Below are 18,134 nucleotides of genomic sequence, written 5' to 3'. Positions count from 1 at the left end.
ATTCTTAATTTTCGATTAACACTAGCCTAAACAATTTTTACATATACCCACTCACAGTTCCATTGCCAATGTAATCAAGCTACAGAGTCTACATAAGGCATCCATCTGGATTGAGCGATGGTCAAACGCTTTCCCTCGTATAAACTACCTCGCCTTAAAGAAATTCTCCTGCAGAACACCAATTAGCATTTCCCTGAATATTGTTAAAAATCCCATCAGCGATGAATATTCTATTCCCATCTAGGTACACCCTGTGAAATTCTTTGACGAACCCGTGTAACCGAAAAAAAAAATACGGGAGCTGCCGAATGGAATCGTCAGCCAGGAACGCGTATCTGCCGTTCCATTTTTCCAACCAAGAATGAAAGATGATCCCTTGCTTTACTCGTCGCCGCTGCGGACTGCCGCGTGGTTGTGAAATAAATCTCGCTCGCGTCGCGAAATACGTACAGGCACGAAAGAATGCGTGCTCGTAATTGAAATTCATATGAGGCATGGCCGATGGCTCCCGTGCAGCACGGAAGATTTTGATTCAGGGGACTCGTTGCAATCTTACGTTACGACACTACGCGGATCCATCAAACGGGGCATCGTGTATCACACGGAAAATTCCAAAAGGCAACGGTAACCTAGTTTTCTGATTGGTCAATTTCGTATTTCCACCAACCGAAATAAGAATACTGCCTTCCAACGTGTTCGATGCTCCTCGTTCTCGGCCTTTCCATTTATGTACTGTTCCCAATTTCATTCATCCGCGGCTTTTATATACCGTTATCTGGGGTTATTTTGTGCCACTTTGGGCATATTTTTCTGTATATTTCAGACAGGATTTTAATTTCCGTTTCGTAATTTCATGAGAAAAATACTGTCATTATATGAAAAATGTGGATAATGAAAATTTTACTCATTATAGAGACAGTAAGCCACAGATGTGGAAATTTTTTGTTGCCATAATCTGTCCCCATTAGTCGGGGCTGGTTTGTGCTTAAAAATATTCCAACTGATTTTTTGTAATAGAATTGTGAAATTGTGATGTAAATTCGCAGCATGCATAGAACTAACTTCAATCTACAAACGGGATCTTCAAATTTTCATTACAGGCTCAGATAAAAAAGTTGCAAAAGCGACCTTCAAAATTTTTCCCCAATTCCGATTAATTGCAATTTTTGTTCAAAACGCTGAAACACGTTAACTAGTAAACTAATCGTTCTAGCTCCCCAAAAAAGCTCAAGTCGTTTCGACCCACTTTAAGTTGGATTTCGCAAATACATTAATTTAAAACAGTCGAGAAAAATTCAAAATTAATTCAATATGGCAATTCACATTCGAGTCATTGCTAATTCGTTACATAAAAAAGTGAATTGTTTTTAATGTTGTCTCAAGCTTCCGTGTTTAAAACTTTTTCAATTTTTTTCGCTCAAAATTTACCGATCTCAAAAATTTATCGCTCCTCAAAATTTGATGCTCCCCAAAATTTCCCGATCCTCAAAATTTGATGCTCCCCAAAATTTATCGCTACCAAAAACTTGCCGCCCCCCAAATTTGAAGCTCTCCAAAATTTGCCGCTCCAAAATTTGCCACACCCAAAATTTGCAGCCTACTTAGCAATACCCAAATCCGCCCCTGCTTATAGTTCGCGTATGAATGGATCTCAAAATAAGTTTTTAACTTAAGATTCTTGCAACTGACATCCCCAAACTTTCATCAAGAAAAAAAGAATGATCAACATAGGTACTATACCGATGAAGCTCCTAAAATGCTAAAGAGGTTTCTCTCTTTTTCGGTAATATCTACGTAACTCGTGTGATGCATACTGACGATGTCCTACCAATATTTGATATTGACAGGGGAAAGGAATCAAGATGATGGAGTGGTTACTTCCTGGCGGCAATCAAGAGGATATGAAAGGAAGAGAACGCAGAAGGGGACAAAAATTGCGGGATATGAAGAGCAGAGGCGAAACAAGGGCGGATTCGTCGACATTCACATTTCGCTCGTCTTTCAGATATTGGATCTTTGTAAGGCATGAAACGCACCCCCTACGGGACATATTTTGTCTTTCCTGCGGCAATCATTCGCTCTAGCTTCAATTCGCGACCAGAATCATCTACCCTATTTTGTGATCAGAAAATGGAACTATGTATTTAGGTATCTGTGGTTCCTATTGGTATGCCTATTACAGGCAGGGTTGCCACCTTATCAACATAGAAATCGCGGAGTGCCACACATTCCAATCCGGTGATTCGAATATAAACCTGAAGATGGAAAAAGCAAAAAAAAAGTTTTGTTCTCGAATATCCGGAAAACAAATGTGCAATTCTTTTAAGCTCAAACAGTTCAGAATTTAAAAGTATCTGTTTTCTTAATTAATAACTTTTATTGTATATAAAATTGATACCATTGTATAATACCACAATTTCTTATTATCTCATTTTTTTTCTACTATCCAGAGATTTTTTCAGTAAAACCGGAGCCCGAAGATTTGCTTCAAAACCCGAAGTCTTCGGGCGAAAACTAGAGAGGTGGCAACTCTGATTACAGGCATATGTACATATCAATGTATATCTAATGGAAGCACCTGTATTGTAGTCCTGACCAATTATCATAGTTTAAAAAAAACAAGCTAAACTAAATTCAATTACTCACACTAATAAAGAGCGTGTCCAAATGTTCACCAACGCTTTTTCGGAGCCAATGAGCTCAGTCTGCATGCGCGAAACGAGTTCCTCCGTATTTGGAACGAGATTAGTTCTTATACGTAATTCGTCATACCGTAAACTCAGCGGCAATTGAAACCTTTGCTTTAAACTTCTAATAACCACGTTCCAGCTGAACGGTTCAAAAGCAGAGTAATTAACATTCATGCGTGCGTATATCTCTCGGTGCAGACAACGATTTCAAACATGTGCAATCGACATGCATGCATCAACACTGACCGAGTGCCGTTGCATGTTTAAACGAGTTTTCTCCGCGGAACCTATTGTCAGGTTGTTTCGATGCGTATCGACGTATGCTTTTATTCGTTTCGATTAAACGAGGCGTTGAATTGCAGCCTGGGAAATGCTTCCGAGGATTCAGTTACCTTCAGCGCGAACGAGAGGCAGCAGCTCGCAAACAACATTGGCGGAATTTACCGCGGCTCGTTCTTTCGATAGGAAATATCAATCTGTGGTCCCTTACAGTTACGGTGGACATTCTTGTAATCTGTAATTACGGGTTCTTTCATGTGAAAAAAATTTGCAAGCAAGAAGTCGGTGGCGTTATTCTTGAACAGAGATTTCTGGACCAAGTAACAGGAACTGCTAAGTGAAATTATTATTTAATGGAATCTTGTTCATGAACAGTTTTATTTTATATTACTGGCATATTTTAAATTTAAATGGGTTTGTATTTGCGTAAAATCAACTTCATTACATCCAGGCAACTTTTGGTGTTTCTGCAAATATAGCGCAAGATTTTTGAATTGTTCGTTTCCATTGTACGTGTTACCTGTTCCCGTGTATTGCTGTTTGTTTTTAAATATTTTTCTCGTAAATTCATTCGAGGAAACGTAAGTTGTGGATGATGCAACGTGCAGTTTACATGAATTTTCATGAAGTACGCTGGAGAATCTAAGACCCTCGTGTCGAGGTAGGTCATGTCGCTGTTAGTTAACCACCAGAAAATTGCATGAGCAGAATATTTAATAAATGTACACGGTGGAACGTGATTCTCGGTGCAATTGAAAAGAGGACGATTGTGGAGAAAACTTTTGATCGAGGAGAATTAAGAAACTGATTCTAATGTATTTCTACTGGCAAGGGAAGATCCCGAACCCGGAAATTCAAAAAATTCTGAAATTTTGTAGATATGTAGGGGGTTTCCTCACGATTACAACGCAATTTTTGTTTGCTGCCAAAATTCGCTCTAGGGGGGTGAAATTGACACCTGAAATTTTTCCGATTTTGTGTTATTACTCGCGAACTGTAAGAAATACCTACTCCTCAGTTTCATCTTATTAACGCTAGTTTCCCAAATATTGAAAATGCAAGCGTATATTTATTTATGGTAAATAACGTCACATAGATGTGGTATAATATCGTTAAGTTGATGTATCAATACGAATGGAGCATCTCTGTCGAATAAAAATAATTATAATAAAAATTTCCAAAATTTTTCGAATAACATTATAGGGTTGAAACATTATTAGATAACATTATCCCTTAACTTAGCGCTACTACTGTCGAAAAATATACGCGCCTCTTACTTTTATCAGCTTTATGCGCCTAGGAAATTTCAAATCGGTATTTAACACTATGAGGACATTCCTTGTTAAAAGATTTTGCGTTAGGGGAAAATAGCGCGCGGCTATGATAGCCACTCGACTCAGAACAGGAAGGAAGTCGATTTTAGGTAAATCGAACACAATAACCCTTAGAATACGTGGAAAACTGGCGGACGTGCTGGTAGATACAAACAAGCATGTAGGAATCATGCAACATAGATGCCCGGTAAAACACGTGAGTAGCTTCGAGTCCCGTTGCAACGGAAGCTCAAGAGACTCACACGTTCCAGGAAAATGTGTTCTAGGCACTTCAGGGGATGCCAGTTCGAGAGCACGATAGAGCATGCAATGAATTGGCACGAACTACGGGAAAACATACATCCGATCTGGAGCATATGCTGCTTCATCTATCAACTCGCATTTAGCCACCATGATTTAGATACATCCCTGAGCGTCTCGCCTGCATATTTCAGTAATTGGGGACGGAATAAGAAAATTACAGATTGATATCTCTAAAATTAAACGAGATACGAGACTTTTGCGTTTCAGGGATTATTTTCTCTAGATGCATACTTGCAGATCGTACCAGGATTATTTCAACGTGTTTAATGGCAACACAGGTTTTTAAATATTCACGTTTGTGTACAGTTACAAAAGTATCCGTCCACCCCATATGTAACATATTTTACATATTAAATCGACTTCAAAGTCAGAATTCGCAATTCTAATTCACGGTAATATAGCGCCATTACTAATAGCTACTCTAATTTAGTATAAACGATGATCGCTAGAATAATCATGCATCGCGAAATTCAGATCTTCATCCAATCATAAGTTTCGTACAGTTGTACTGGGCAGCTGCACCTCCATATTCCTCAATAATTATATTCTGAGTTTCAGGAATGAAATCTCAGTTGTTTGTACATTTAGAACCAAATCCCAGATTGCAAAACTGTGAAGGGATTTCGATACCACTTAACAGTTTTCCTCTAATAAATCCCATTTAATTAACTTAAGCGTTCTGTCTTTAATTCCTTACTTTCTTCTAAAGGTTCCATTCCGCGGAAAATCAAAGATCCATTTGCAATTAAAAAACGGAATTATGAGAGAACGCTCACTTAATTTGAAATTGCTCAGCTACCATTTGTCAAAAGATTATGAGATTTCTACGTTTTACTCATACTAACACCATGCATTAATTAATAATTTGAAGATCTATTTTTAAGACACTTTCTAGATAAAACACCACCTGATCGAGTACTTAAGCAAGATCGTGAACCAAGTGCTATTCGAAAGTTCAAATACCATTCAATATTCAAAAAGTAAGTTACCTCTTACAATAACTGTTTTCACTTCCTACAAAAAATTATTGCAATGTTTAAAAAAAATAAAATAAGTTTCCAAACAATCCTATTTATCCTCTGATAGATTTCTTGGGGGTGGGGGCATTCTATTATTACCCTTGCAAACAATACGAAAACAGAATATCAACCTGAAATTCAATTTTAGTATCGAATTATCTCTAATTGCAATTTCGGTCCTATTTCCAACACATTGCGCACGAAAGTACTAACTGGGAGCAACTATTATTATAAAGAGCAGAATACGTTTCAACCCCACCTTTAATCTTCCTCCCCACTGTACATTTCACAATCCCACCAATCCCAAGATTTAAATCAGTCGCTATCCATAAACATCAACACATCATTTCACCTTAAAGTGTTTGAAAAATCTACCATGCGTTCATAATGCGTGCAATGATTTTCGTTGCAGTGGAATCGATTACACCAAAGTACATGTGTTCAATATTAAGCAGGCATAATACCTAAAGCGAATTTCACGCCGGTCCAAGCCTGTCGAACGTAATTGATCAGCCTCCTGTAGAGGGGTCTCGGCGGCCTTTTCGGCGCCGTGCCCTCCTCTTCGTCGCCGTTGTCTTCGTTGTCCAGGGCCCCGGGCGGTAGTCCCACGCCGGTGAGCGTGCCAACTTGGTTCCTCTCGCCGAGGATATTCACGACTTCACGTAGCTCAGGCGCTACGACCTGCAGTCCTGAAGAGTAATTCGCGGGGGCGACGCCCGAACCGAGTAAGTTCGCGCCGCCCCCGCGACCTCTGCCATGGACTCGGCTGCCTCGGCCCCAGGCGGTACCGCTACCTTCAGAATTTCATATCGTTTTACGCTTTAATGTCCACCAGACCTCCGCGACGATTTACATGCACTTGACACGCGCTCTAACGGAACAGTAAGAGATCCAACTCGCGATTTACCCAAAATCTGGGATCCATCTAGCTGGCTTGTAGCAGAAATGGATTGGACAAGGATGGCGTACTGTTTATAAATAAATTATCTAGATTCGCGAATTGACTTTTATGGGGGAAATTGGAGAATGGTGGTCACGAATTTTGTCCTGTTTGCGTTGAATTATTGTGATATTGGACTTTTGGCACTAGTCATGATCTCTTTGAGGAAATTGAGTTTGGTCGTCTATACAGGGCGAGGATAGGCGATGAAGGTACTTTAGTGAACTCCCATATTTGGGATGGATCGATATTGTATGTGGCGTTTATGGGAGTAATTCCATCTATTTTAGTGAATGTAATATTATATAAACACATATTGAAATAATTATTAATTGTAATGCAAAATTCATTGTATAAGAATATAACAAGGTATCGTATAAGAGACTACTCATCCTTGATAATTGAAGAGCCCTTGTAGAAAACACTGTAAGTGCCAAAAATCAATTTTTTCAGCAGAGGGAAAAAACTTCCCTCACTTTAAATTATTTACGAAATTTCATTTGTTTTTACTGCTAAAGATGCTTAAGTATACAATAACTCCTCCACCACAAAAATTTAAACTTAATAAAAAAAAAATCAAATTAAATTACATTAAATTCTATAGGTACTATACATAGTATTGCCATTGGCGCGTAGAACATTTTCTGATAAAAAAATTTAGTTTTGGCACTTACAGTGTTTTCTACAAGGACTCTTCAATTGTATTTCTACTCAACACTATTGTAACTAATCGTTTTCAAAATCCAAGCCTCGTACGGAAGAATGGTACTCGAAATTTTCCAAATATTTTTTAACGTTGCCGCTCTATATAGTAAACAAAACAAAGCTTTTGGTATAGTATGCTCGTGAAATACGAGTTACAAGCACAGACATTTCGTAACTTTTCGTTTATTCTGGAATGGTACCTTAGAAGTTTTTTAATTTCTGCCTTCGTCGCACGCGGCGGAAGTAGTGTATTATTACCCTGGTTAGTAGCTTTCTTGTTTCTGGTTGGGTTATTTCCCTCAATTTATCAGAGTCAGCCCGAACTCGGAGAACAGCATTTATGTTCCCCTGTCTTACACGCAACAACGACCGTTGAGGATAGTTTGAGGGAAGGAAGTCTGGGCCCATGTTGTTACGGGATACTGACGTAACTTTCTACAGAAACCTCTGTTACAAACATGGCCGCTTAGGCCGACCTGACTCCGAGATTAGGGCGAGTCGAGTTCAAATGGGAGTCTACTTGGCAGAGCATCGGCGTTTTGGGTAAATCGCGAGCGAATCTCCGCGCTTAGCCGTGTCGCGCGAAAAATAACTGAATCTTTAACGAGGACACGGGAACTGCGTTAAAACGCTGTCAGCGTGAAATTTAATTTCAGGCTCAGAAATTGACGATATAGGTTTTAAAAAATTCATGACGATGAAAAAGTTCAATTAACCGGGCTCCCGCTATCGATCTCATCAAATCCCTGGAGATGGTCTCCTCGGTTTCGGATCTCCGTTTTCCACCACCGTGTATAATAATAGCGTTCGATTCCTCTATTAAATTCTATTTAAAAGCACGGGATAGGTTTCGCTTTTGTCGTCGATGTATTAGAGATCTTTTTCTCAAATATTTGTATTGACAGTTGTTGATCTAATCGCACTGAGATGAATCGATAGATTTCGACAGATTCTTGGCTTACAACAAGTGTGACAATATATAAGTTCTGCCAATCAAACAGTTCGTTGTATATATGTTGCAAAAATACCAATTTCACAGTCTCATTTTTACAAAATCTTTTCAGCTCCATTTTATGTATGTATATGTGTCGTGCAATGTGATATGTGCTAGATAAGATATTTGATATGACAAATATAAGAATAGAACATAATACATATTTTTAAATAGACAATTTTGAACGCCTGCGTCTCTAGCAAGAAATGTGCACGATTATATAGGACGCCTCATTGAACAGAATAACGTTTTATCCTTTTTCACTGAAGATTCAATTAAAAGTAGATTATAATCTGCGATTATAGGCTTAAGAAAGTATATCAATGTTGAGACTAGGCAGTTCGAATGTCTTGTAAGATTGAATGATAAAATCATATAATTTGACAACAAAGTATGCATAAATCAATAATTATATTGGCGAGACTAATACGGTAAAAATCTTTAAACCATGAAGCGATACTAACAGTAAGGTGTTCGAGACGAATTGACATATGTCAAATGGCATAATTTCGAGAACAAACTGCTCTGAGTAATGAAGGTTCGTTATTTCTCTTGGAAGATTCATTGCGACCTCTACCTAAGCGATATACGCCGAAATATCGATAAATTTGCTAGAACGTTGGCTATACTCACGGCACACATTATTCAGAGAGGCACGTTTATTATGTTTATTACGCGCCTCTCTGAATACGAGACTGGTTTGTAATAAACTCCGAATAATTAGAAGCGGCGGTTACAGGCACGAATTATACGACCGAGTGATCGTAACGGGTCAATCTCATTCGTTTATTAAATAGAGAGTAATTCGTAATTACGTTTAGAAATTAAGCAAATGCCAATACTCATGCCTGATTACGGAAGATAATAACGACAAGCCAGAGTTGTGCATTGATTAATACATTTTTTAATTTACTGAAATTGTAAATTCATTTATGTTTTTTATTGTGGTTAATACAATTTTGATGTAAAAGTAGTGACACAACAAAGGTGATAGTAATTTGAACGAAAGTGTGATTTTAAATGTACGCCTGCTTGTGACGATTGCTCATACTTCTTCACGCTTATCCTTTTTTTTCTAATAAATTTTAAAATTCATTCATTTATACTTCAATGCGAGAGCCTGTAATTTCTTTTACAACCTATGTTTTACACCAATTTTCAAACGGAAAAACGGATTCGACAGCTGATTGTTTTAATTTTTTCTTATCAACAACGTAGTTTAATTAAAATTAGAAACTCAGAAAGCCAAGATCTCTTAAAATCGTAATTTTAACAAATTATTTACTTCGGTGAGATTAGCTGTATAAAAAAAGGTTTAAACAAATAAAGAACTGAATATTTATCATGATATAAAGTGGATGAAGAATTTCATTTTTCAATTCACCACGTTGTTCTATCGTCATATTTCGTGCAAAAACTTACGCTAGCATAAAACGATACCAATTTCCATATATCGATTATTGTAGATCGATTTTCTACTAATTTCTAATGCACTTCTTTATTATATTTCTGCTTCCGTTGTCACGCAAGGCATTGTGCAACTGTAATCACGAAGTTCTGCTTACGACCTTGAAACAGTCGATTCACGGTTGGCGATTTGAAATATCAAAGATAATTTGTTGTTATTTGCTTTAGACAATGTAACGATATGTATACTAACTACATCTTCGACCACGGGAGCTTCCTAATCACGAACAGGCATGTTCACTATAAATGTCGGATATGGATACAGAGTATGACCATGGTGACCCAGATACGCTGTGACGTGGAATAAGATATTTAGGCTTTATCTATCTAAGAGCAGTTTGCACTACTACACGCAAACAGTGTTAAATTTATTATATAATATAATGCATTACAGAGGCAATTTTAAATGTTGAGTTGGAAGTTGGTATTTACAAAATGATGTATTATATTGTTAAAACTGAGTAATTAGAAATTTTGGAAGTGTTTAATTGAGTTAACAAATTAGTGTTTTGAAGCACAGAACCTTGTTTCATTCAGTGTTTGAAAAGTTATATGTGAGAAATATCAGGTAATTTTACTAAACATAATTGACTTGTCATTTTTATCAGGAAATATAAATATTTTACTTCGCATAGAAACATACTATCAAACTGCATTCATACTATATTGTTGGTACAGATAAGTGAAATTCAATTACTAAAATCATTTAAATCCATTAAAATCTCCACCGTAATCAATAAGAATCATGATATTTTAAAAGAATGTGGTTTGTTTAAACATTTACGATTTTATAAATCACCTTCCATTGCCATCATTTTCAAGATCCTAAGAATATTACTGTTTACGGTAGAAATCCTTTCATGCTATAAGAAAATAAATTAATAAAATTTATATAATAAATTAATAAGAATTGTAGAAATAAACTTTTCATTTGTAAATGTTCATTAGTAGTTTAAGGGGCGGTAATAAATTAGCAAAATTAAACCAGTGAATTCTGAATGCGATGTCTGACCATAGCGGGTTAAATCTACTGAGAGATTGAATAAGATTACTAAGCCTTTACCAGTGCAGACAAGCCTAATACAGTTAACGTGACACGTTAGATAAGATTCAGAACAGTCAACTAGGCAAAGCATGTCTTTCTATATCTAGCGCATACCTTGCTTAACCCGACAGCTCCACTGGAATAACGATGTTAAACTTCTCAAACTGCTGTAATTACTTATTGAGTGTATTGCTTAAAGGTGCAAAGTGTAAAGGTTGTACAAGATACCTCACTAAGATTTTTTTGAAGATTGTATTAATGATATCGATGTAATTTTATTTTTAAACTTTGTCCTGTGAAAATGGTATTATTTCATGCTACATGGTCAAGCAAATTTGGTGTTTCCTCTAAAAGAAAGTCATGAGTGGAGGTGTAATTGAAAAATCTGAAGTAGAAGTGGTACAAAATTTGTACACGGTTCTAAAATACAGTGCTACAAGCTGTTTTCTTCGAAACCACTTCAGATAACGATATCAATTTTTATAAGAGTTGTAGGTTTTTTGTTTTACCTTATAATTTACTTCAAATAATAGTACTAATTATTAGTAATGGTAGTTTTATAACATATTCATCCCATGTGCATTCTGATCAACATATGACGTCCAATGCCCTCGTTATGATTAAATAAACGAAAAGGTTTTCAGTGGAGATTTAGTAAAACACTTATATCACCACTTTTATTAAATAATATTTTCGAAAACGTTGTAAAGGAAATTGTAGAAGGTATGCTCTTTCAAAATTTCTGTCTTCATTATTCAACTTTCTATGTGCGTATTCAATTTTTCAAATTTTGGTAAAACATTAATATTAATTCAATTATTTTACCCAGTTTGGGTGGTGATATTCTCACTGGCCACGCAATACTAAAAGCAGATTCGAACGAAGCTTTTGGAACTAATGATTAATGAAAGAGATGTTTACTAATTTTCGTAATCGTAGGCATATGAGAACCTTTTTATTAGAATAATAATCTACTATCAGAGTTTAAAAATTGTAATTGTTAACTAAATTAAAAAATTGTGTGCATAGAATTTACATTTCCATTGTTTCGTATGTTAAGATAAACTTGCAAGAAAAAAAAAATATAACAGTTTGTAATATGTACATTGTCGATTGTAAATTTGAACTCACCTTCTGCAAACAGTGAAATAAGAATTAATTTCTTTATTTTTCGATTCAAAAGTTGCCATTCAAATTGTATTCCATACTTCTGTTTTTATTGCCAAGAAAATATGCGTAGCTCTTTTTATTTATTCAGTCTTGATTTACTTGATGACTGTTTCTATTTTATTTTCATTAGCACAACAAACTCATTGTCAGATATTATGACATCTTTCTACACTTTTTAAACATTCTGTCTGTCAACTCCTTTTATGTTTCTCGCCATAATATACTATACACTGTAAAAAAGTCTTACATTTCAAAATTCTTTAATAATAGTTGTCTGCAAGATACTTCACTTGTCACCTTTATTTACCGGTTGTGTAAAATCATTATCAAAGAATTATTCTATATGCAAATTAAATATTAACTATAGGTTTTCTTCGAACTGAAAATTGTTAATTGGAATATGTTAATTAAGAAAGTGTCCTCAAACTTATAACCAACAGTGTACTAATTAGTGTTACACGTAATTAATTCCTTCAGACTGAACAAATAACCTCTGTAGCAAAAAGTTATGTGAATACCATGGAACAGTTTATGTAATTAACAATGTCTAATTATAATATAGAATGTTCACGTTATTAGTAGATAGAGTTCTTCTCGTCAGCAATGAGTATGTTAAAAAAATAGAAGAGGAGGAAGTTTCAGTCCCTTTTACAAGCAATAAGATAGCTTAAATCAATATTTTACATTTACAGTAAACTTTAAACAATAAATAATTAATTCTGAACTACCCTACTCTATGATTGGCCTACACACATACGCAAGTAGGAGACGTGTTCAACGATACGAGAATTGCAAAAGTTCCAAACTTTACAAATGAAACATAATTCTGTAAGGCTGGTACACACAAGATGCCAATAACGTTCCCCACTTCTGATTTTCTGTAATTGAACATTATCGTCTCCGAATTGTGCTTGACAACCACATTCACATGGCACAAGAGCAAATACAACTTCCTATCTAAAATAATGAACATCACTATCGCGATTCGAAATTAAAAAAATTAACTTAAGCTGTCAGAAGTATCGACAAGGAATAGGAGAACGTTTTCCTCTTCTATTTCCCTCACATACCCGTCATTCTCAAGAAAAACGCTCACCGCTAATAGTACGAACAGCTTGTGTTTGAAATATATATTTGATTAAAAGAACTATTCGAAGAACGTGAAGCTAAAGCAGATTATTACTTCAATAAAAATTCGTGCGAACTTGAACTTCTTTGGGGCGATGAAGAGGATACCTTGACGCTTTTTATAGGAGGGGAGCCCCACCACAGGGCCACAGCCCCCCGCGCTCCCGGCGACAGAGGAGCTGATGGTGGCAAGGCAGGGAGCCCCCCGACCGCCACCCCCGCGTCGTTCCAAGTCACGGCGTCTGCACCCACCTCCGCCCCCGCCACCACCACCGCCACCCCCGGCGGACAACACCACGACGGGCCCAGGGGTACGTTTACGTGCCCCTTCTCGTGCGGAGCTCCTTCTTCTTGAGGAGGGCCCCGCGGTCTCCTGACGCCGTAGTCGCAGGCTTCTTCTAGGGTTCCTGCAATTCATTTTTCCCTCCTTCCTTCACGTTTCTCTTTTCTACCGTACGTTTACGCGACAGTTGGATATTTGAAAAGATGTGTATGCACAGTGAGCCACGAATTAAATTTAAAGTCTGTATTGTATCTTTACACAGATGAAAATCTAACAGTGTTTATAAAAGTTACAGTACTGGAAATATTTAGTGCATCACTGTCAAATTTATGTAGTACGCACAATTATCATAGCGATGTGATTAATAAAATGATTCGTAACCAACTTATTTTTGGCAAGATAGCGAGCCACACATTTTTGCAATAAATATTTTACAGTAATACTTTCTTAGTTTTAATAATAAGAGGGGTTTGCAAGTTAACGTGTTTAATATTTGAGTGATTCAATAAATATTTCCAGTATAAGTATTTCATTTCATTTTCCTTGTTTCTGTTTGACGTAAAGTAATTCACATTTACTTGTAGGTAAATCGGTGCAAAGTTTTCATAAAAGTGTTTGAAAATGAAAATTTTAAAGGTGCCGGAAAAGTAGAAATTACTTGCAGTTGAATAGACCAGAGGAGAATAGCAAGGCACTCACCGAATATATTTTAATTTTTAATAGGTATTTATTATGTTAACAGATTCTTGAATTTTTTAATTCAACACTATCTAAGAATATTTCTAGTATTTTAATCCAGCGTAAATGCAAATGTATAAATAAATATGAAAATTTTGGGAAAGTCAGATCTCATAATCAGGCATTTTATGGAAAAATTCTGTTGTTCATTCTCTTACAGTCTAATTTAGAAAAAATCCTGCAATTGAGGAATCCTATATCTTCCATATAAAGTTACACAGACTCGTGATATTCTTTATAAAAGTAGAACAAACTGATTATGTCATATAGGTACCTATACTTTCTACCATTGTTTCAAGGAATATGTGTTACAGAAACTACTAAAGAAATCGGCTTTAAAAGCAGAGGCTGTATAATTACAATATAAAGTTACATTTTGTAACCACAAAAGCAAATTTTAAAATATATGTAAATTGAGTGAATTTCAGAAATGGTGACAGTAATTTCAGGTTTCATCATCCACGTACGATAAGATACATTTGTCACGAATCCCAATACGATTTTTCATTTTCCATTCATTTCTCCCCGCAGCTTATCAACATCGCCTGCCGCTGTGGATTCAAAATCGATTGATTACATACAGGCACGCGGTGTCAGCGGATCCTTCCTACTTTTCCCTGCTCCATAACTGGCAGTGGCGTACTTTCCAACCAGATATACTTACATTCCCGGAATTCGCAGCGAACAGTCTGGGGGATTGCGATTTAAAAGCACGCTTTCCACGCATATCTCTTTTACACTCGTCGAAACCACTGAGCAAATCGAGTTTTTATTACACTGCTGAATTCTGGTTTTGACGAAATGCAAATAAACTACGTGCTTCTCCCGCCACGCGGAGTTTCTTATTGTCAGCAATGAAAAAGAATTAATCGCAATTTGAACGGAATATCTTTGCATCCCCGAACCTTTCTACACGTATTGTTTGAATAGATATATTATTTTGGTCTTTAGTTTGAAGCAGAACTTCTTTAGATTAATTAATTAAGCAATTCCATTCAAGATTCTCAAGTTAATAACCATTTACACTCCTCATCTTCGTTTACATTTTTTTTTTATATGGACCAACAGAATCTTTTAGACGATGAAGACTGAAGAAGAACGTCATTTCATATCATGAATTTTTAACAGCTCTGGTTACCAAAATTATCAAAACCCCCTTTACACTGCGTATACATGTTTACAAAATTATAGAGATGTTGGGAACGTCTTTGGAGCGAAACAAAGTATTTTCATCATAGTATGCAACATGGCGAACAGACCTTTGCTACATATTCCTTGTCACAATTTTGTTTTTCAACTACAGCCCATTTCTACTGGTTCGGCGTGGAAACTCCATTCTGGAAGAACGCTTTTATATTAAATAAAGGAAATGTAAATCGGCCTGAAGGTAAGTACGAGGAAGTTGAGGCTAGTCTGTGCGTAATTGCTTTCGCAGAAGCTAAACTGGTCCACTTTTAATTTTCATTACAAACAGGATGGCTTCGCCGAGAAATTGGGACGCAGAGGAAATGGAATATTTCGACTTAGTTACGTGCTCACCCTTTTTCGCGTAGGACCTCGTTGTTTCCACCCCGCAAAGATGCGGTATTTAAATTAATCCTCCGGATACTGTTGCCACCGATCGGATATCCGTTACCCACGGTGTTGATTAGACGCACATGTGTTAATTGAAATGGAAATTAGTGATCGTGCTTTTACACGGCACGTGTTTGTCCGCAGGATTCCTTTATGATTTAAGGCGGTGCGGTGGAATCCTCGGAATTATCATAGCGCGCCTGCTCGGTGGTTATGATTGGTTAGTGCCCCCTCGAGTTGATTGTTTGAGTTTTGTTAGTACCTAAAACAGACAAAGGAAGAACAACTTACATTAGATTTGTACTCCCAAAACTAATTCTCGTTACGGAAATGGTAGATTTATAAGAAAAACGAATTGTAGCACAACTGCCAACATTTGAGTTTATAGCGTTGAAGCAACTTTCGTAATACAATCTAAATCAGCGCAGAACTACATTACTTTATTCTCTCTTTAATGCTTTCAATATTTCAATGTAACTGGCGGTTAGGAGTTAAATATTGACTAGAGTTAAATAGTTAAATATTACCTGGAGTTAATTATGAGTTAAGCAGTAAGGTTTCCAATTTTAAAATGAAATGGATAAAGTTAAGATACAGTAGAAGAAACTGAATTGTGTTTAAAACGAATTATTGACCGTGTAGAATTGTTGAAAGCACTGTTTATATTAAAGTATTATGTGCTGCATTACCCAATTTATTTGTCTGTATATCTCGTCGCATATTTGTCGGCATTTTGCTACTGGATTGATGTATTTTAAGAAAATAATAAATAGTTCTAATTTTTTAATTTCTAACATTTTGAAAATAAAATAATTCTCATTTTTAGAAGTTAATGTTACAGAGAAACAAGCTACAATCGTGAAAATAGATAGCTCCCGATGATTAAATCTCTCAGCAAAGTGTGATAGTACTCTCAGTAACATGGCCTTAAATTTACCACAGTATGCGGGTGGTAAGTAGGGATTCATATTAACACAGGTATCCGCTTGTGGGGTATAAATGTATCTTGTGGTCTGTTGGGTTTCCAAAGGTGGAAGTCGGAGCTTTAGGATGATCTGACATACAGGGTGTCCCACATAAAACAACCTAAATTCACCTGAGTATCATCTTCAGTTGTTATGATACAATAAATATTACGAATACCATGTTTAATATCATTCAAATTACATACGGAATATTTTTTGTATCGCCACAACTGAAGAAGGTAATTATCTATATAATTTTCCAATTTGTACTAAGTTTTTGTAGAAAGAAACTTCGATACATGCATGTATTAGACGTGTTTCACATATTTTATCGTGTTATATTTTAAACATATTTCTTTTTTCCTGTATGCTACCGTACTTCCATAAACATAACTCTCTACCAATAACTATCGAACGAAACTTAGGAAAATGCAATAATAAGGGAGTGTTAAAAATAAAATACAGTTTAGTAAAATACATTTAATGTACCTAGTTAGCAAACGTGAAACTTTAAAACATACTGCATTGTTTCTAACTATTTACCACGTAGCTATTTTTAATTCTCCCTTGAACTTTACGTTATTATTAATTAAAATACTAATGACACATCACAACACAAAGTATTAATACCGTTACTTGTAAAAGATTTGAAATCACGTTTAGTCAGATTTATTCTACGCTAATGATACATAATGTTCATTAATAAATTCCGCAAAAATAAAAGTTATACTCGAAGGAATCTATAGAAGCAATGTCGACGACCGACGTTTAATTTTGTTGATTTCTGCATAGTTGCGCGGAAATGCCGGGCGCTGAGCGAAACGTAAAGTAACTAATTGCGAGGGGGCGGAGAATTAACAAGATTTCGACCCGAGGAACCGTGAATGCGTGTTCTCTATTCGCACGGACGGAACAGGGTTTATGTCCAAACGATAAAGTCTGGGTCAGAGCGCTCGTAAAAGTACCACTAGGGCGAAGATCTTCGAGATCACTTGGAATAGAAGACCTGTGCACTGTGCACTTTGTAGGTATATCCTCTTAGTCTCGATTCCGGCAGAGAGTCGGATGGTTCCAGAAGAGAAAGTACTGAGGAGACGGATACCCCACCTTTCAGAGAAATCATTGGGGCAAAATGAAAGTCGCGGAAGTGGATCTGGGGCGCACAACAGAACGAACGATGTGAAGAGTCATCGACAGCAAATAGCTAACCAACTGTAACACTTTCCTCGATAATTAATTACACATTTTTCCAACCACTCGACCGTATATGGAATACGAAAGACATTCGAGAAAATTATTCACCTAGTAAATAAAATTATTACATATCGTTATATAATATTTCATGGACTATATTAACCTGTTCTTTAAATTGTTATTTGGAAAGTGCATAGAATTCTTGCTTATCGCACAAACGAGGAAATTCCCGATACTTCTATCAAGGTCCTCCACAAAACTGAACAGTTTAAAAAAATTGTGAGTGTTCGGGTAACCGAATATCC

At 36.3% G+C, this 18,134-nt stretch overlaps 1 protein-coding gene across 1 annotated transcript in view; it reads right to left on the bottom strand.

Moving 5' to 3' along the window:
- LOC143369221 (uncharacterized) overlaps positions 1-13,492 on the bottom strand; it is a 59,713-nt gene extending 46,221 nt beyond the window's left edge. Inside the window, exons 1-2 of the mRNA XM_076812877.1 lie at positions 13,183-13,492; positions 6,090-6,419 (exon numbers count right to left, since the gene is read on the bottom strand). Coding sequence (XP_076668992.1) covers positions 6,090-6,419; positions 13,183-13,492 — 640 coding nt within the window. The remainder of the gene's footprint in view (positions 1-6,089; positions 6,420-13,182) is intronic.
- Positions 13,493-18,134: the final 4,642 nt, after the last annotated feature.

Source organism: Andrena cerasifolii, chromosome 5, assembly GCF_050908995.1.
Source record: "Andrena cerasifolii isolate SP2316 chromosome 5, iyAndCera1_principal, whole genome shotgun sequence".
NCBI classification, from domain to species: domain Eukaryota; kingdom Metazoa; phylum Arthropoda; class Insecta; order Hymenoptera; family Andrenidae; genus Andrena; species Andrena cerasifolii.
The sequence above is the reverse complement of the archived record's forward strand: the minus strand, read 5'-3'. Positions and strand labels throughout refer to the sequence as shown.